The following is a 20,065-nucleotide window of genomic DNA, read 5'->3' as shown; positions in this document are numbered from 1 at the left end:
GTTTCCAGCATTGTTAAATCCATAACGGAAAGTGCACACTTTGGGGAAATGGGTGGAGATTAGGGATCCAGATGTAGTTGTTTTGTGTTTTCAGGCTACAGTTCCACTGTAAGTTTGGCCGAGCACAGCGCCTCCCCTAGGACGTTGGTAGCTCTGCACTTGTAAACCCCAGTGTCGGCAGGTCCCAGGTCAGTCAGGACCAGCTCACACATGCCGTCGTACCCCACGGTGACCCTCGACGATGACTCCACGGTCTCCTCATCCTTAAACCACACCACCTCCGGCTCGGGGTAGCCTGTGATGGGGAGAGACCAGGGTTAAAATGATGAGTGAAAGGGCGAGAAGGGTTGAAATGTCTCGCCCTGTGGCTTGTCAATGGTGCAAAGGGCAAGTGACTGGGATAGCGTTAAAATTGTGAGTGACGGGTTCAAATGACGAGCGACGGAAAACTAAAGGTTACAATAACAAGCAACATCAGACCGGGGTTAAAATTCAACTTGAAGTTCACGAGGGTCACCCTGAGCACGCCGATGGGAAGACTGCTTCACTGGCAACAGAGTGCTCTCATTGCTCGTGTGTAGCAAATGGGTTTTGAGCAGGGTTGAGGTCAAATCTGACTGAAGTCGCTCAAATTGGAATGATTTGAATTGAAAATTCCAAAATGGAAACACTTTTAAAAATAGCTTCTCCTATTCCATTTACTGAGAAGTCATTGGAAATGGATTACATTTTTTGTTCAATTATCGAATATGTTTACTTCCTGAATTGACTTCAATTTGAATTGGCCCCAACCACTGCTCTTGATTAAGCTTCCAACCAAACGTACCCTGGACACGGCAGGCCAGGCGGGCGGAAGATCCCCGGGGCTGGCTGGTGTCCCTTAGGACCTGCTGGAAGCGGGGTTCGCTCTGTAGCTCCTGATCCAGGGTCTGGATGGCCTGCTCTGCCGCCGGGCTCCAGCTCGCCTCTGGGTGGGGGGAGGAGAGAGGGAAAATAATACTGTCATCTTCCAACAATGGCTAGTAAACAGGAGCACACTACCATGGAGCGTACTACTTTTCAGAGGTCGGTTTAACATTAAAAAGGCAAAACACTGACATTGAGCCCTGGATGGTCAATGGATGTGTCTCTTACCCTCCCCAAGGCTGCCAGGAGTGTCGGGTCCGTTGGTGAGGTTTGCCATCCTCTGCAGTGCCAGGACAGCCTTGCCTGTTTTCTATAATTATGGAGAGAGATAAAACACCACATCACTGAGAACCAGGCATCTGCCATTTGAATCAATGAGATGCTATTAACACACCCCTTGTGGGTTCATTCACTGAGTTGTGCTTTAGCTCACTCCTCTCTGTTCATAGTCGTGCCAAAGATGTTTGTATGGCTGGACATGATAATGACTGAAGAGTTGGCTTCAGCACATACCGTATGGGGCCAGGGATGTGTTCATTAGGGCAGGAAAGGTTTTAAATGGAATGTGATGTAGAATTGATTTGTGTAAGGTAATATACCTTCCATCTGCGCTTGGCCAAGAAACGTCGAATCTTGTCCTTCTTGAGGGACTTGGTGGGCCGGCGGACCAGAAGGGTAAAAGAGGCCATCCAGGGGTGGGCCAGGGCCTCGTCACACAACAGCCTACACCTGAAGACGGGGTCAGGGTTTGGGGAGGGGCAAGAGCACACCCTTATACGATTTCTCGCTTGGTTTCACATTCAGTTGCAAGCACAACGCAGAATAACCTGCTCCAACTCCAGTAGTATATTGTTAGCCATTTCTTTGGATTTATACTCTACTAGATGTACTACATAGAGGCTCTGTGACTTCACCACACGCCGCAGGTCGCCACACAGAATTTGGGTGCGTGTCAGAGGTCGTAACTAAGCAAGTGTCAGTAATGTTTCGCTAAGGAGAACATTTTGGTGGAATATAAAATCTAGCCTGACAGACTAAACATGCAGGCACGCATGTACACGTGTCCCCAGTGCATAAGACAATATGGATGCCAGCAAGCAGCCATCCAGTCAGCCAACATCTTGACAGTAGGAGACACAAACCTTGTGTCCTTCTTGAGCAGAGAGGTGATGAAGTCTTTAGCCTGGTCCGAGATGTCCTCGAAGCTTTCCTGGTCAAACTCATAGCGGGCGGCCGTCACCAGGCTTAGGGTCTCTGCGTCACTGTTACCTTGGAAGGGCAACTCACCGCTCAGCCTGGGAGGCAGCAGAGAAGCAGGGTCACATTGCCCATTGTGTTTATTGAACCTTTCGACAGTTCCTATGGGGCACTGTTTGTTATATTTTTATAGCCAGCAGATGGCAGTAAAGGCAAGCTTTACACCCATTGCCACAAAATAACTTAAGCTTGACCATGTTCAATAATGCACAATGTTGCAAACTGTCTGATAGAAATATATGTTGTACAACAGCCATGTCTCTGTGACATGTAGAGTCAGCAAAAAAAAATGCTCTATTCACGGTATTTCTATCTGAAAGGTTAAGCATGTTGCACCAGTGTGAACGCAACCTAGACATTTTATTCCACAGTGCGCCCTACTGAACACCGGACCCTGGTATACTTGAATAGAAGCAAGTCGTTGGGCCTGTTCATAACTCACAAGATGAAACAGATGACTCCGATGCTCCACATGTCAGTGGCCAGCCCTACCGGCTCGTAGCTGATCACCTCAGGGGCCACAAAATCAGGCGTCCCATGCATCACCATCAGTGGAGTACCAGGCTCTGGCATTGGAGAGGAAAACAGTTGAAAAACATGCTGGTCAAGGTTATTACATTGATACCGGCCACGTTCCAGGCTCCCTTTATTGCAGTCTCAGAAGACTGCTGTGTCACGTTAATGTGGTATTGTGAGATCTGGTCAATTGCACAGCAAGCCTGGAATAAAGGTGACCTGTAACGTGCCCATTGTGTTCAAGATTTTTCCTCCATCTCTGTACAGAGCAGATGAAATCACAATGGAACAAACTTAAAGTGAATTTCACATCTAAATACAGTCTACTTTACAGTAAAACAATCAAATACATCGACAATAATACGCTAAAGGATGGCAGCAAGCGTCTCAAGAGTTATGCTCTCCCAATGTCCAGTAGTCAAATACAAACATAAAAATGGGTAGTGGATATCAGAATGCAAAAAACGAAAAAGGGTAGTTGGTGCTGGATAGCAGGTAGTGTAGGGCCCATGCATGCATCTGCTGACAAGCGATGCTAGCCAGTGCAGCTGCAGGATATGTGGACTGCCCTTTCCTGTTTACTGACCTCTGTCCCCCCTGCTGATAGTGTGTGCCCGGCAGAGTATGTGAGCGAGGAGAGGATCGTGCCCAATCTTACTGGAGCGTGGAGCGAGGTGACCAAAGGCTGGTGCGTAGGCTTTCTTTCCCGCTCCAGCCTCACTTCAGAACTGAGCTCAGGGCATTTGTAGTCTACTTGTGTGCTGCTAATAGCCGATTGCTTTAGCTACTGTCATGGAGTTTCAGAAAGAAATTGATCGAAACACACAGATGCTAAATCAAGGTGACTTACTAAGATGAGGACCAAGAGCAAGAGAGTGAGTGCGGTGCGGGTCTGTGCCCAAACAGTTTGAGCTTCTACTTTTAAACATCCACCATTCCAGAAATAAGTCTCTCACTGTTGCCGCTTGTTATAGACCCTCCTCAGCCCCCAGCTGTGCCCTGGACACCTTATGTGAATTGATTTCCCCCCATCTATCTTCAGAGTTCGTACTGTTAGGTAACCTAAACTGGGATATGCTTAACACCCAGACCATCCTACAATCTAAGATAGATGCCTTCAATCTCACACAAATGATCAAAGAACCTACCAGGTGCAACCCTAAATCTGTAAACACGGGCACCCTCATAGATATCCTAACCAACATGCCCTCCAAATACACCTCTGCTGTCTTCAACCAGGATCTTAGAGATCACTGCCTCATTGCCTGCGTCCGTAATGGGTCCGCGGTCAAACGGCCACCCCTCATCACTGTCAAACGCTTCCTAAAACACTTCAGCGAGCAGGCCTTTCTAATTGAACTGGCCCGGATATCCTGGAAGGATATTGACCCCATCCCGTCAGTAGAGAAAACATGGTTGTTCTTTAAAAGTGCTTTCCTCTCCCTCTTAAATAAGCATGCCCAGTTCAAAAAATGTAAAACTAAATGTAAAACTAAGAACAGATATAGCCCCTGGTTCACTCCTGACCTGGCTGCTCTTGACCAGCACAAAAACATCCTGTGGCGTTCTGCATTAGCATTGAATAGCCCCCGCAATATGCAACTTTTCAGGGAAGTCAGGAACCAATATACACAGTCAGTTAGCAAAGGCTTTGGGACACTGTAAAGTCCATGGAGAATAAGAGCATCCCCTTCCAGCTGCCCTCTGCACTGAGGTTAGGAAACACTGTCACCACCGATAAATCTACGATAATCAAGAATTTCAATAAGCATTTTTCAACGCCCTGCCATGCTTTCCACCTGGCTACCCCTACCCCAGCCAACAGCTCTGCACCCCCTACAGCAACTTGCCCAAGCCCACCCTCGCTTCTCCTTCAACCAAATCCAGATAGCTGTTGTTCTGAAAGAGCTGAGCAATCTGGACCCCTACAAATCAGCTGGGCTAGACAATCTGGACCCTCTCTCTCTAAAAATATCTGCCACAATTGTTGCAACCCCTATTACTAGCCTTTTCAACCTCTCTTTCGTATCGTCTGAGATCCCTAAAGATTGGAAAGCTGCCGCGATCATCCCCCTCTTCAAAGGGGAGACACTCTAGACCCAAACTGTTACACACCTATATCCACCCTGCCCTGTCTTTCTAAAAAAGCCAAGTTTTTGAAATCCAAGTTTACAAACAGATCACCGACCATTTCGAATCCCACCGTACCTTCTCTGCTATGCAATCTCGTTTCTGAGCTGGTCATGGGTGCACCTCAGCCACGCTCAAGGTCCTAAAAGCTATCATAATCGCCATCGATAAAAGACGGTACTGTGTAGCCGTCTTCATCAACCTGGCCAAGGCTTTCAACTCTGTCTCCTTGGTTTCTCAAATGACTGCCTCACCTGGTTCACCAACTACTTCTCAGAGTTCAGTGTGTCAAATCGGAGTGCCTGTTGTCCGGATCTCTGGCAGTCTCTATGGGGGTGCCACAGGGTTCAATTCTCGGGCCGACTCTTTTCTCCGTATACATCAATAATGTCCCTCTTGCTGCTGGTGATTCTCTGATCCACCTCTACGCAGACAACACCATTCTGTATACATCTGTCCCTTCTTTGGACACTGTGTTAACAAACCTCCAAACGAGCTTCAATGCCATACAACACTCCTTCCATGGCCTCCAACTTCTCTTAAATGCTAGTAAAACTAAATGCATGCTCTTCAACCGATCGCTGCCTGCACCCGCCCACCCGCCTGCCCGCCCAACTAGCATAACTACTTTGGACGGTTCTGTCTTAGAATATGTGGAAAACTACAAATACCTACAGTTGCAGTCAGAAGTTTACATACACTTGGAGTCATTAAAACAATTTTTTCAACCACTCCACAAATTTCTTGTCCTAACCGACTTGCCAAAACTATAGTTTAACATCTACATTGTACATGACACAAATCATTTTTCCAACAATTATTTACTGACAAATTATTTCACTTATAATTCACTGTATCACAAATCCAGTGGCTCAGAAGTTTACATACACTAAGTTGACTGTGCCTTTAAAAAGCTTGGAAATTACCAGAAAATTATGTCATGGCTTTAGAGGCTTCTGATGGGCTAATTGACATCATTTGAGTCAATTGGAGGTGTGCCTGTGGATGTATTTCAAGGCATACCTTCAAACTCAGTGCCTCTTTGCATGATATCATGGGAAAATCTAAAGAAATCAGCCAAGACCTCAGAAAAAAATGGTAGACCTCCACAAGTCTGGTTCATCCTTGGGAGTAATTTCCAAACGACTGAAGGTTCATCTGTACAAATAATAGTACGCAAGTATAAACACCATGGAACCACGCAGCCGTCATGCCGCTCAGGAAGGAGACGCGTTCTGTCTTCTAGAAATGAACGTACTTTGGTGTGAAAAGTGCAAATCAATCCCAGAACAACAGCAAAGGACCTTGTGAAGATTCTGGAGGAAACAGGTACAAGACTAACTATATCCACAGTAAAACAAGTCCTATATCGACATAACCTGAAGGGCCGCTCAGCAAGGAAGAAGCCACTGCTCCAAAACCTCCATAAAAAGCCAGACTACGGTGCCTCCCGGGTGGCGCAGTGGTTAATGGCAAGTTTGCCAGGTGCACAGTGTTTCCTCCGACACATTGGTTAGGCTGGCTTCCGGGTTGGATGCGCGTTGTGTTAAGAAGCAATGCGGCTTGGTTGGGTTGTTTTTCGGAGGACGCATGACTTTCGACCTTCGTCTCTCCCGAGCCCGTATTGGAGTTGTAACGATGAGACAAGATAGTAGCTACTAACAATTGGATACCACGAAATTGGGGAGAAAAAAGGGGGTAAAATAAAAAATAAAAACAACTAAAAAAAGCCAGACTACAGTTTGCAACTGCACATGGGGATAAAGATCGTACTTTGTGGAGAAATGTCCTCTGGTCTGATGAAACAAAAATAGAACTGGTTGACCATAATGACCATGGTTATGTTTGGAGGAAACGTTTGCAAGCTGAAGAACACCTTTCCAACCGTGAAGCACGGGGGTGGGAGCATCATGTTGTGGGGGTGCTTTGCTGCAGGAGGGACTGGTGCACTTCACAAAATAGATGGCATCATGAGGTAGGAAAATTATGTGGATATATTGAAGTAACATCTCAAGACATCAGTCAGGAAGTTAAAGCTTAGTCGCAAATGGGTCTTCCAAATGGACAATGACCCCAAGCATACTTCCAAAGTTGTGGCAAAATGGCTTAAGGACAACAAAGTCAATGTATTGGAGTGGCCATCACAAAGCCCTGACCTCAATCCCATAGAAAATGTGTGGGCAGAACTGAAAAAGCGTGTGCGAGCAAGGAGGCCTACAAACCTGACTCAGTTACACCAGCTCTGTCAGGAGGAATGGGCCAAAATTCAACCAACTTATTGTGGGAAGCTTGTGGAAGGCTACCCAACACGTTTGACTCAAGTTAAACAATTTAAAGGCAATTCTACCAAATAATACAAATTGGGTGTATGTAAACTTCTGACCCACTGGGAAGGTGTTGAAAGAAATAAAAGATGAAATAAATCCTTCTCTCTACTATTATTCTGACATTTCACATTCTTAAATTAAAGTGGTGATCCTAATTGACCTAAAACAGGACATTTTTACTAGGATTAAATGTCAGCGGCGAAGGGGTGTGCTCCATGAGCTCGGATAGGGGTTTCCAACCGCTCAACTCTGCTCACATGCTCTCACATGCCCAATGGATGCTGATGGAAGAAGCTATAGAAGGACGGGCTCATTGTAGTGGCTGGAATGGAATAAATGGAGTGTATCGAACACAAACTTATGGAAACCACCTTTGACGCATTTCCATTCATTCCATTCCAGCCATTACAATGAGTCTGCCATATATCTCCTCCCACCAGCCTCCTCTGCGTGTGTCCAAGCTGTTGTCAAAAAATAGCTGTCCAGCTATTTTACAAATCTATATACAGTGCATTCAGAAAGCATTCAGACCCCTTCACTTTATCCACATTTTGTTACATTACATCCTTATTATTAAAATGGTTTAAATAAAACAAATGTTCCTCAATCCACACACAATACCCCATAAGGAAAACAGAGTGAGAACAAAGTGAAAACAGGTTTTGGGGAATGTTTGCAAATTTATTTCAGATTAAAACAGAAAAACTTCATTTGCATAAGTACTCAGACCCTTTGCTATGAGACTTGAAATTGAGCTCAGGTGCATCCTGTTTCCATTGATCATCCTTGAGCTGTTTCTACAAATCCATCTGTGCTAAATTGAATTGATTGGACATAATTTGGAGAGGCACACACCTGTCTATGTGAAGGTCCCACAGTTGACAGTGCGTGTCAGAGCAAAAACCAAGTCACGAGATCGAAGGAATCGACCGTAGAGCTCCGAGACAGGATTGTGTTGCTGCACAGATCTGGGGAAGGGTACCAAAAAATGTTTGCAACATTGACAGTCCCCAAGAACACAGTGGCCTCCATTCTTTATTGTAATACGTTTAGAACCACCAAGACTCTTCCCTGTGCAGTTTCCTTCCTCTCTGGCTACTGAGTTAGGAAGGATGCCTGCACGTTTGTAGTGACTGGGTGTATTGACACACCATCCAAAGTGTAATTAATAACTTCACCATGCTCAAAGGGATAGTCAATGTCATATTTAAACATTTTTACCCATCTACCAATAAGTGTGCCCTTCTTTGCGAGGTATTGGAAAACCTGGTTAAATCTGTGTTTGAAATTCACTGTACAGAGATGAGGTAGTCGTTAAAAAAGTCCTGTTGAACACTATTATTGCACACAGAGTGAGTCCATGCAACGCATTATGTGACTTGTTAAGCAAATCTTTACTCCTGCTTGCCATTAGAAAGGGGTTGAATACTTTGACTCAAGACATTCATACTTTGACTCAAGACATTTCAGCTTTTCATTTTTAATGACACTGAACAAATATAAATGCAACATGGAACAATTTTAAAGATTTTACTGAGTTACAGTTCATAAAAGGAAATCAGTCAATCTGAAATACATTTATTAGGCCCTAATCTATGGATTTCACATGACTGGGAATATAAATATGCATCTGATGGGTCACAGATATGTTAAAAATGTAGGGGCGTGGATCAGAAAACCAGTCAGTATCTGGTGTCCCACTCCTCTTCAATGGCTGTGTGTTGCTGGATATTGGAGTGAACTGGAACACGCTGTCGTACATGTTGATCCAGAGCATCCCAAACATGCTCAATTTGTGACATGTCTGGTAAGTATGCAGGCCATGGAAGAACTATGACATTTTCAGCATGCGACAGATCTTTGCGACATGGGGCTGTGCATTACCATGCTGAAACATGAGGTGATGGCGATGGATGAATGGCACGACAATTGGCCTCAGGGTCTCGTCACGGTATCTCTGTGCATTCAAATTGACATTTATAAAATGGAATTGCGTTCGCTGTCCGTAGTTTATGCCTGCCTTTGCCATAACCCCACCCCCAGTGCACCATGGAGCACTCTTTTCACAATGTTGACATCAGCAAACCGCTCGCCCACACGTCTGCCATCTGCCCGGTACAGTTGAAAGAGCACACTTCTCCAGCGTGCCAGTGGACATTGAAGGTGAGCATTTTCCCAGTCAAGTCAGTTACAATGCCGAACTGCAGTCAGGTCAAGATCCTAGTGAGGACGATGAGCACGCAGATAAGATTCCCTGAGGCTGTTTATGACAGCTTGTGCAGAAATTCTTCAGTTGTGCAAACCCCAAGTTACAGCTCCGGGTGGCTGGTCTCAGATGATCCCGCTGATGAAGAAGCCGGATGTGGAGTTCCTGGGCTGGTATGGTTACATGTGGTCTGGTGTGATGAGGCCAGTTAGACGTACTGCCAAATTCTCTAAAACAACTTTGGAAGCGGCTTATGGTAGAGAAATTAACATAAAATTCTCTGGCAACAGCTCTCGTGGACATTCCTTCAGTTAGCATGCCAGTTGCACGCTCCCTCAAATCTTGATATGTCTGTGGCATTGTGTTGCGTGGCAAAACTGCACATTTTAGAGTGACCTTTTATTGTCCTCACTGCAAGGTGCACCTGTGTAATGATTATGTTGTTTAATCAACTTGGTGATATGCCACACCTGTCAGGTTGGTGGAATATCTTGGCAAAGGAGAAATGCTCACTAACAGGGATGTTAACAAATTGTGCACAAAAAAAAGAAATAAGCTTTTTGTGCATATGGAACCTTTCTGGGATGTTTTATTTCAGCTCATGAAACATGGGACCAACACTTTACGCGTGATGTTAATGTTTTGGTTTTGTGTCATTTTTAAAACATAATTCCACTTTGACATTATGGGGTATTGTATGTAGGCCAGTGACAAAAAGACTAAGACAACAAAATATGGAAAATGTCAAGGGGTGTGATACTTCCTGAAGGCACTGTAGGTCTGTTCTACTCAATATTTATTTTGACCTTAATTCTGAACGTTCCCCAACGCTGTGCCCTACTGGCACATGGCCCTTGTATCTGCAGGACACTATGAAGACCCTTTTTACACTACTGGGTTGAGCTTCAGCCAAGCTGTACTGTGCAAACAAAATATCTGAGCCAGGAAAGTAGCAAAATAGCGTTCGGGTCAGCACGATAGTTTGAAAATGCTATTAGTCTCTTCTCCAAACCCACTCACCCAGCTTGGCTGCCAGGCCAAAGTCGATGATCTTAATCCGCGTGCCCGTGGTGTCCACGCACACAATGTTTTCTGGCTTGAGGTCCAAGTGGACAATGTTCTGCCGGTGGATGTACTGCATGCCCTCCAGGAGCTGATGCATGTAGCGTGCGCTGGTAGGCTCCGTGTGCTCAAAGTTGTCGTCCGCGATGCGCTCAAACAGTTCCCCGCCGGCAATGCTAGAGATATAGAAGGTATAAGGAAGACCAAGGTCCTCATGTCAAACCAATCCATAGATCCTGTAGCTCTAGAGGGTTGGATAGGCCTCGATGATACAAGCCCATTATTAGACTGATCCCTTGGATATGCACGTTCAATGTAAACTATGTAGATCTCTCAACAGCCGTGTAGCCTGGTCCCAGATCTGTTTGTGTGGTTTTGCCAAGTCCAAACTTGGCAATGACAACAACCATAGGAGATCTAGGTACCAGGCTGCAAGCAGGCTACAAGCAGTGACCCTCATCTCCAGGGAAGTGCAGAAGAGAAGAGAAACACACTATAAACATGCACACATATTGACATGCACACATTATATTGTAATGGAAACTCAGTAAAGACATCAATGCAATTGTACTGCCTAGAATAATCTTAATGATTGGAACAGGCTGTGCTTACTACTCCATCACCATGATGATTTCGGAGCGGGTGTCATAGGCCCCGAGGCACTGCACCAGCTTGGGGTGGTGGAGACAGTTCATCAGCTCGATCTCCCTGCGCGCCACAGCCTTCGCCTTGGAGCTATGGGCCCGGTAGAACTTCCCTGCACACACCTGACCTGTCTCCTTGTGACTCAGCCTGAAAACCTGGCCAAACTTCCCCCTGTTGAGGTTCCAATAGGCAGTTAGCAGGGTTGTGTTCATTAGGACACACAGTAGCAAAATGTTTTCAAGTGTTTTAAAATGGGTCGCCATAGAAATTCAAAATCGACAAGTTCATGGTCATATTCACTAGACGCCAAACAGAAGAAAACTAAACAAAACTGGGAGGGAATACCTGAACTTGTCCAATGAGAACACTCATTGTCACTTTTTGTTTGCTATGATGAACACAAATTAATACAACCCAGATAGTACTTCAGTTTCGGACAGTTTTGTTCTGTTGCATGCCAACTGAACGCAACCCAGTTCAGCAATGAGTCAATATACTGAGTGAGTGACCATCTAATGCTTACACTCCCAGCTTCTCATGCACATTGTAATGATCCTTGACTTTGTGTGTGGTGTCAATGGTGACAGTCACATACGATTGGGATTCCACTTTTGGCTCTCCTTCAAAAGCACAAAATCAAGATTAGTCAAAAAGAACTACTGTACAGTATATGTGTAGTTGAATTCAACAGAATGCAGATACGAGACATTTAAAGGAAAAACCAATAGACAGAGAAAACCAATCAGATCAGCAACTGTTTTAAGATCTAAACTTGTAGTAATCATCAAAGTCACTGTTTGGAGAAAATCAATATCCGCCAACCTCTGGTGTCCATCTTGACACAGTCTGACACCTCACTCGGCTCACTGACACCTGCCAAATTGTAGGCCCGAACGCGAAAGCGGTACTCCCCCAGGGGCTCCAGGACCGAGCGGATCCGGTATGAGGTGTTCTTGCAGCGGGTCGTCACCTCAGTCCAGTCCTCGGGCTTCTCAGTGCCTTCTCGTCTCACCTCCACCGCGTAGCCTGTGACGGCAGTGCCCCCGTCGTAGCTGGGCCCCGACCATGACAGGACCAGGGAGCAGGAGGAGAGCTGGGAGACCATGGGACTAGATGCCGGAGGGTGAGGCCGGTCTGAGAAGACAGGGAGACAAACACAGAGCCTGTGAGATTACATTTGCTTCCTTTTGAAAGCACTGATCTGACATGACTGGTGTGGTGGATTTGGATTCCTAAGGAAGGATGCCATTTGAAAGCATTGGAACAAGATCCAAGGTAGATGTGGTATAGAATTGGAACAGGGCCCAAGTTAGATGTGGTTTCCTAATACTTGACTTAACTCATTAGTTCAGTCTTGTTGGAGCAGTGATGATACCTCAATGTAGGAAAGAAGGAAGGAAGCCATTTAAAACTATTGGAAGAGGGCCCATGGTCAACTTTAGATGGAAGCAATTGAGCTCCGAGAGACCAAATGCATAACCTCTTTTGACGTAGTCGAGGTCAGCAGCTGTGAACTTTTCCTGCTTCACCCTGAACAAGACTATTCAAGAGGAAGACACATTCCCCGACCCGAAGGGTTCGTTGACATCGAGTTTACTAGTAGGACTATTCTTGGAATTGTTACGTGTGAGTAACCATCTCGTCTTGTTCTGTGGTTCTCCAGGAGCAGAATCGAGGCTCATTGGTATTATGTAGTGGTAATGCAATCTATCAGCAATAATTGTCAATTGGGATAAGGCAGGGTCGTATTCATTAGTGTACACGGTAGCAAAATGTTTTGCAACAAAAACCTTAAACAGAGAGGGACAAGCTGGATTTCAGCTAGTCCCTCTCTGTTTCAGTACGTTTTCTTTCATTTGGTGCCTAGTGAATATGGCCCTAGTTTATTGAACAGTTGAAACTTTAGTGTTCATGAACACGCCCCAGGATACTCACCGATAACACTGAGGGTGACTGTGTGCTGAGCCAAGCCCCTGCGATTCCGCACCAATATAGTGTATGTACCCGCATCGTCCGGACAAGCCTGAGATATCTCCACACTGCTGTCAGTGTCACTGCTCTCTACACGAGTCCTCGGCCTGCCTGCAACCACCTGCATAGAGGGAGAAGAGGCAGAATAAACCTATTCTTGGACTAAAATGCACTTGAGATTGGGGTTTAATCCAGGACTAGACTTAATCTGAGTCCAGTAAACTGGTCCCAGATGTTTTGAGAAGTAAAACATTTAACTTAATCTGTGAAAAGTTGTACATTTATTTAAAGTATCAACAATAGATATGGTAAAGGAATACAGCCTTATTTCTGACCCCAAGCCAATTCAACCCAGACCTGCTCTCTGTTGTAGATCCAGCAGGAAGCCACAGGAACACTGCAGCTCCTGAATGCACAGTGGAGTTTGGCCTGCCCTCCCACCCGCACTTCCAACTGCTCTTGGGGGTCAAGAAACTCCAGCAGGGGACCTGGAAGAGGCAGAGACAACGAGTGGTTAACATTACATCACTGAGCTCAACTCTTTTTTTGCAAAGCATGCAAACTGCCGGTTTGAAGCATATTTCAAGTTGGGTAAAGTTTGACTTGTTCTTGGTACTTTCACTTGCGAATAGGAGGGCCTTTGTCTTGATACTTGTTATTCTAAATCTGACTGGAAGACAAGCAGTTGTCAATGGACCAACTCACCCTTTTCAGTGGAGACTCTTCTCTTTGAGGTGATATCTGAAAAAAAAAGTGTCACATTACATAGGTGATTGACTATGGGAAGATAGCAATTAATATTCTAACTTTTTTGGGGGGGGGTGGAAGATCGCAATTGCCTACTTCTCGCATCCTCTCTCCTGTCTCATCGTCTCCTTCTTCTTCTTTGGGATTTGTTTGGCGGATCGCATCCAACTTTTGGGTGCACACATCCAGGGCTGTTACGGTGACTTATTACTGTCACACCGGTGGTCATGCCGGCAGTCAAATTCCACATGACCGTTTAGTCACGGTAACTAGGCTTCTCCAAGCTCTGATGCTACCGATGGTCATTAGTAGCCTTCCAAATGTGCTATCTGCATGGTACTCAGCACTCTATTGTCCCTCTAATCACTCTGACATCAATGCAAATGCGATTGAGCATCTCATCAAACACGTTGCGCAGCAATTCAATAGGCTATGCAATTGTGTGAGAAAACAGACTGAAGGCCTCTATTAAAAAGAGGAGGATCCCATCAGCTTTCTATAGGCTAGGCCTACTATATTTATTTCACAACTTTCCTAATATTAAGAACATTGCTTCTCTTTACAACAGGAGTATAGCCTACATGGCTGGCATGAAAATGAACCATGGGAAAAGCGTCCTCTATTCACTATTTAAGTGCATAGATGAAGTAAAAATGTTTCTTCTGCCCCTGTTTCGAGACAGGTGAATGATATTGGTCCATTCTAAATCAAAACTAATTTCACACATATATTATTTAGTATATGTAAAGACAAGATTACATCAAGAATAGTCTGATGGGTGACAATATTAGCCTATCACTAATAATAATAATATAATAATAATAATAACTTGCGAATCAAATCAAATGGAATTTGTCACATGCGCCGAATACAACACCTTACAGAAAAATGCTTACTTACAAGCCCTTAACCAACAATGTAGTTTTAAGAAAAAAAAGTTAAAGTATTTACTAAAATAAACTGAAGTAATTTTTTTTGTTTTAAGTCGGTGTTCCTTTTGTCCAGTTGGGAAAGGGCAGTGTGGAGTGCAATAGAGATGGCATCATCTGTGGATCTGTTGGGGGCGGTATGCAAATTGGAGTGGGTCTAGAGTTTCTGGGATAATGGTGTTGATGTGAGCCATGACCAGCCTTTCAAAGCACTTCAAGGCTACAGACGTGAGTGCTATGTGTTGGTAGTAATTTAGGCAGGTTACCTGGATGTTCTTGTGCTCAGGGACTATGGTGGTCTGCTCGAAACCTGTTGGTATTACAGACTTGGTCAGGGACAGGTTGACTTGGTCAGGGACAGGTTGAAGACACTTGCCAGTTGGTCAGCTCATGCTCGGAGCACACATCCTGGTAATCCGTCTGGTCTTACATCGGCTACAGAGAGCGTGATCACACAGTCGTCTGGAACAGCTGATGCTCTCATGCATGCTTCAGTGTTGCTTGCTTCGAAGCGAGCATAGAAGTTATTTAGCTCGTCTGGTAGGCTCGTGTCACTGGGCAGCTCATGGCTGTGCTTACCATAGTAGTCCATAAAAGTTTGCAAACCCTGCCACATCCGACGAGTGTCGGAGCCGGTATAGTACGATTCAATCTTAGCCCTGTATTGACGCTTTGCCTGTTTATGGTTCGTCTGAGGGCATAGCGGGATTTCTTATAAGCGCCCAGATTAGTGTCCCACTCCTTGAAAGTGGCAGCTCTAGCCTTTAGCTCAGTGCGGATGTTGCCTGTTTTCCAGGGCTTCTGGTTGGGATATGTTGGGATATGCCAGTGACTGATGTAGTGTACGCCTCAATGGCATCGGAAGATTCCCAGAACATATTCCAGTCTGTGCTAGTGTAACAGTATAACTTTAGACCGTCCCTTCGCCCATACCCGGGCGCGAACCAGGGACCCTCTGCACACATCAACAACAGTCACCCACGAAGCATCGTTACCCATCGCTCCACAAAAGCCGCGGCCCTTGCAGAGCAAGGGGAACCACTACTTAAAGGTCTCAGAGCAAGTGACGTCACCGATTGAAACGCTATTTAGCGCACACCGCTAACTAAGCTAGCCGTTTCACATCTGTTACACTAGCAAAACAGTCCTGTAGCATCTACGTCATCAGACCACTTCCTTATTGAGTGAGTCACTGCTACTTCTTGCTTTAGTTTTTGTTTGTGTTGCAGGAATCAGGAGGATAGAGTCATGGTCAGATTTGCCAAATGGAGGGCGAGGGAGAGTTTTGTACGCGTCTCTGTTTGTGGAGTAAGGTGGTCTAGAGTTTTGTCCCCCTATGGTTGCACATTTAACATGCTTGTAGAAATGAGGTCAAACAGATTTAAGTTTCCCTGCATTAAAGTCCCCGGCCACTAGGAGCGCCACCTCTGGATGAGCATTTTCTTGTTTGCTTATGGCCATATACAGCTCGTTGAGTGCCATCTTAGTGCTCAGCTTAAAGCAAGAGACAGCGCATGCTTTTTATCCTAACTTTTTCAAATCAAAGTCACACACTCATGTAGCCTAGCCCTTAAGCCTATATTTTTTGATAAGGTTTGTATTTGTTATTTATTTTTATTTTACCTTTACCACGTCAGTTAAGAACAAATTCTTATTTTCAATGACGGCCTAGGAGCAGTGGGTTAACTACCTTGTTCATGGGCAGAACGACAGATTTTTCCCTTGTCAGCTCGGGGATTCGGGATTCGATCTTGCAACCTTTCGGTTACAAGTCCAAGTCTAACCACTAGGCTACCTGCCGGCCCGTATCACATCTAAAGTGGCTCATCAACTTCTTAAAATGTTTACATTTTTTAAATCCGTTTTACAACAGGTGTAGAGCCTAACTGGCATACATACACAGCGTGTGAGTTTCAAGTTTGGGGAAGATCATTTTCACCATAGATATGCACCTTTATAATAAAAGCATTACATTTGTGGTCACTTTTGAGAATGGTGTTTATACCTGCAAATGGAACATTTGCGCTTATTGCTGTGCTTATGTGAAAAAATAGCCTAATAGTTTATCAACATTTTAAGCTAAACGTTCTTATCTGTTGCCTCAGCCTCAATGCTTAAAAGGTTTTTTGATGCTAGTGATTGTATTAATTTGGGATATATCCAGTGGTGATTTTAGCATGTCCATTTTGATGGGGCCAACTCCCCCAAAATAATAATAATAAATAATAATATATGCCATTTATCAGACACTTTTATCCAAAGCGACTTACAGTCATGTGTGCATACATTCTACGTATGGGTGGTCCCGGGGATCGAACCCACTACCCTGGCATTACAAGCGCCATGCTCTACCAACTGAGCTACAGAAGGACCACAAAAATTGTGATGATTGCCATCAACGCCACTACACAACACAACAGTAAACAATACATGAATTGCACTATAAAGGTGACAAACGGTGCCCACAAACTGTTAGGGCCTACATAAAGTCCCAACAGCAGTCTCAACACCTTACCACTGCTACACCTGGTTATCAGCTGAGCCTTGTCTGGCAGCGAAACAATTCATTCAGCCTCATTTACTGCCTTTAAAAAAAACGTAGTTGATATGGCTGACTTGCTTAAACAAATATGTTTTTTACAGATAATTGAGATGTACAAACTATGGCTTAAGGGGACGACGAGTGGATAAGAGGCAATCCGTCATTTTGATTAAGACATTCATGAGCGAGCTAGGACAGACATGGTCAATAGAACTATTTCTTCAGCACTTTTTAAATGTGCAACCACAGAATTCTGAACGTGGGTCGTTCTTACAGTATTCTCCCTGTACACCAAGTCAGAAGCTTTTAAAATATTTGATGACATTTCTCTAAAATAGGCTATTGGCTAAATGTGCACCACCAAGTCGGAACGTAGGTGAAATTAAGAGGTGAAAATATGCTTGTCACGCTGGTATAAAGGATTTGTAGACAGGCGCAGGAATACATCTGGGTTTTTAATAGACCCAATACAATCTTGTTGTGCTGTGGTCACTTGAACAGGAAGGTGGCGCGGCGGTCCTTCGTGGGTAAATTTTGTCATCAAACTTCATCATCAAATTCTGTCATTCTCTGGATTTATGGTGCTTTCAAGACAACTGGGAACTCAGAAAAAAACAAGGTTCAATCATGACTTCGGTGATCTTCAGGTCGGAGCTCTACAAAGAGCCCTGAGTTCCTGACTTGGATGACCGTTCAAAACGTATTTTCCCAGTCGGAGCTTGTTTTTTCCCCCCCGAGTTCCCAGTTGTCTTGAACTCACTGAAGTCAGAGATTTCCCAGTTTCCAGTCATTTTGAACACGCCAGAAGTCATGCTTTTTGATAAATATTAGTAAATGTCTATCATTTTTCTTTGTTTGTTGGGTAGATCAGCTGGGAAAAACAAACAAATGTAATCCTTTTGTAACGATCGTCGTAGGTGGAAGAAGGAGAGGACCAAGGTGCAGCGTGGTACATGTTCATGATCTTTTAATTACACTGAACACTAGAACAAAAGAAACAGTCCTGTCTGGTAGAGACAGAAAACAACTACCCACAACTCAAGGGCGAAACCAGGCTGCCTAAGTAAGGTTCTCAATCAGAGACAACGATTGACAGCTGCCTCTGATTCGGAACCATACCAGGCCAAACACATAGAAATACAAACATAGAATGCCCACCCCAACTCACGCACTGACCAACCTAAAATAGAGACATAAAAAAAGGAACTAAGGTCAGGATGTGACACCTTTTTAGATTTAAATATAAGGCAGCTTTGCTGGCTTGAACCTCTAAAGAGGTGTTATTTATTTTACGTCACCAATGTTTTGGCAATAGGCTCATGCATTCAAACATGTAATAATTATAACTGGAATTATTAGAAAATGTTATAAGTGGTTCAGTTGTATAGATACACAAATGCCTTTGAACATGTTGATATTGTCAAATCAACAAAACAAAAAAGAGCCTTCTGCCCATACAGCAAGGTAGGATAATAACAACAAACATCCAGCACTAGTCTAGGGGCTTGCTTACCTCGAGAGTCAGGCAAACACCTCGGAATCATATGCTAATTAGGTTCCGGATTATCATTGAGGGTCAAATGCTTGAGTTCAATCACTGAGATTCACATAGGACCAATGCCCAAAAGCGTCCACATAACTACAAAATGATGACTAAAATAATTACTACCATTGCCACGATAAAGCACTATGCTATTTTTAAAGGTCTGAATCCCGTTCTTCAAGAGACAGAAATATTTGATTGATGACAACAGTAAACTATTCAAAATAGTTCAAACTTATTCCTTACCTGTTGATATGGTTCCCTGCTTGCTGCTACCCCCCCGAGCAGTGTCCCTGTCCTCCAGCTCATTCTTGATCCCCTTCAACACAAACTGCCGAGGGGCGGCAGGCTTAAAATCCATCCGAAAAGTGGACACGAAAGTCTTCTTGGAGCCCATGCTGCATTTGTCCATCTTTGCCAGGTGAAAATAGCCAAATCTGAAGGGAACCATTCAATGTTAAGCATACACGACAAGGTTTCCGATTCGCTGTCTGTCAACAACCCCTTTTTCGCAATCTCCTCCTATTGGCTGTCTCCTTTTATTTATTCTTGATTGCTCTCTCTCTCACTCTTATCTCTTTCACTTTCCATCTCTCTGCAAAGCGATGTGTGAAACTCTCTTATGTTCCCTTTTGGTTCACAATTCACACCTCATCTGGCATTGCTTTCACACTGGCTATCTCTCAACCCCAACACAGGAAACCACTATATTTATCAGGTTCAATTATATGGCTAGCCAGTGGACCGCCTCCCCCTCCCACAGCACAACAGACAGAGAGAGAACAGACACACACACACACACACACACACACACACACACACACACACACACACACACACACACACACACACACACACACACACACACACACACACACACACACACACACACACACACACACACACACACACACACACACACACACACACACACACACACACAAAGAGAGATAGAGAGAGACCAAGCGAAAGAGAGACATGGAGAGAAATGAACAGAGAGAGTTCACCTACTTGGTTATGTCCTTCACCAAACACGGTCACCAAACGCCTCTGCCAAGCACACCGAGCCAACTGTCACAATAAATCACATACACACAGAACACACAACACAACAAACAAAAAAAACAGCCTCGCTGTGGCATGTTGTTTGGCAAGCTCTACGCCACTAATGACATCACAGGAATCTAGGAGAGCAAGTCGGACAGCTTTTTATATTTGTCTAACCCACTGTGTCAAACTACACTACAAATAACAATCTCCACTCTAGCTGAAGGAATCTTACAG

General features: G+C 44.5%; 1 protein-coding gene across 1 annotated transcript; it reads right to left on the bottom strand.

Annotated features, from left to right (window-relative positions):
- Positions 1-19,902, bottom strand: LOC118365135 (myosin light chain kinase, smooth muscle-like). Its single transcript, XM_035747100.2, has 15 exons — positions 19,793-19,902; positions 19,028-19,218; positions 13,726-13,761; positions 13,378-13,508; positions 12,985-13,141; positions 11,872-12,183; positions 11,573-11,669; positions 11,017-11,220; positions 10,363-10,580; positions 2,606-2,729; positions 2,049-2,201; positions 1,506-1,635; positions 1,135-1,216; positions 827-967; positions 1-295 (listed from the first exon to the last, which is right to left on the bottom strand). Exons 2-15 carry the CDS (start codon positions 19,191-19,193, stop codon positions 96-98), a joined length of 2,151 nt encoding a protein of 716 aa, XP_035602993.1. The 5' UTR covers positions 19,194-19,218; positions 19,793-19,902; the 3' UTR covers positions 1-95.
- Positions 19,903-20,065: the final 163 nt, after the last annotated feature.

The sequence above is a fragment of the Oncorhynchus keta genome, chromosome 3 (assembly GCF_023373465.1).
Source record: "Oncorhynchus keta strain PuntledgeMale-10-30-2019 chromosome 3, Oket_V2, whole genome shotgun sequence".
Classification (NCBI taxonomy): domain Eukaryota; kingdom Metazoa; phylum Chordata; class Actinopteri; order Salmoniformes; family Salmonidae; genus Oncorhynchus; species Oncorhynchus keta.
Note: the sequence above shows the minus strand (reverse complement) of the source record. Positions and strands in the feature narration are given on the sequence as shown.

What these genes read in the sequence shown, in the direction of transcription:
- LOC118365135 (XM_035747100.2), bottom strand. Translation starts at nt 19,193, where the DNA reads ATGGACAAATGCAGCATGGGCTCCAAGAAGACTTTCGTGTCCACTTTT. An exon ending in AAGAGTCTCCACTGAAAAGG is followed by an intron (nt 13,509 to 13,725) that starts GTGAGTTGGTCC and finishes TGCCTCTTCCAG; the next exon opens with GTCCCCTGCTGGAGTTTCTT. An exon ending in TCCTGGCAGCCTTGGGGAGG is followed by an intron (nt 968 to 1,134) that starts GTAAGAGACACA and finishes CCCCCCACCCAG; the next exon opens with AGGCGAGCTGGAGCCCGGCG.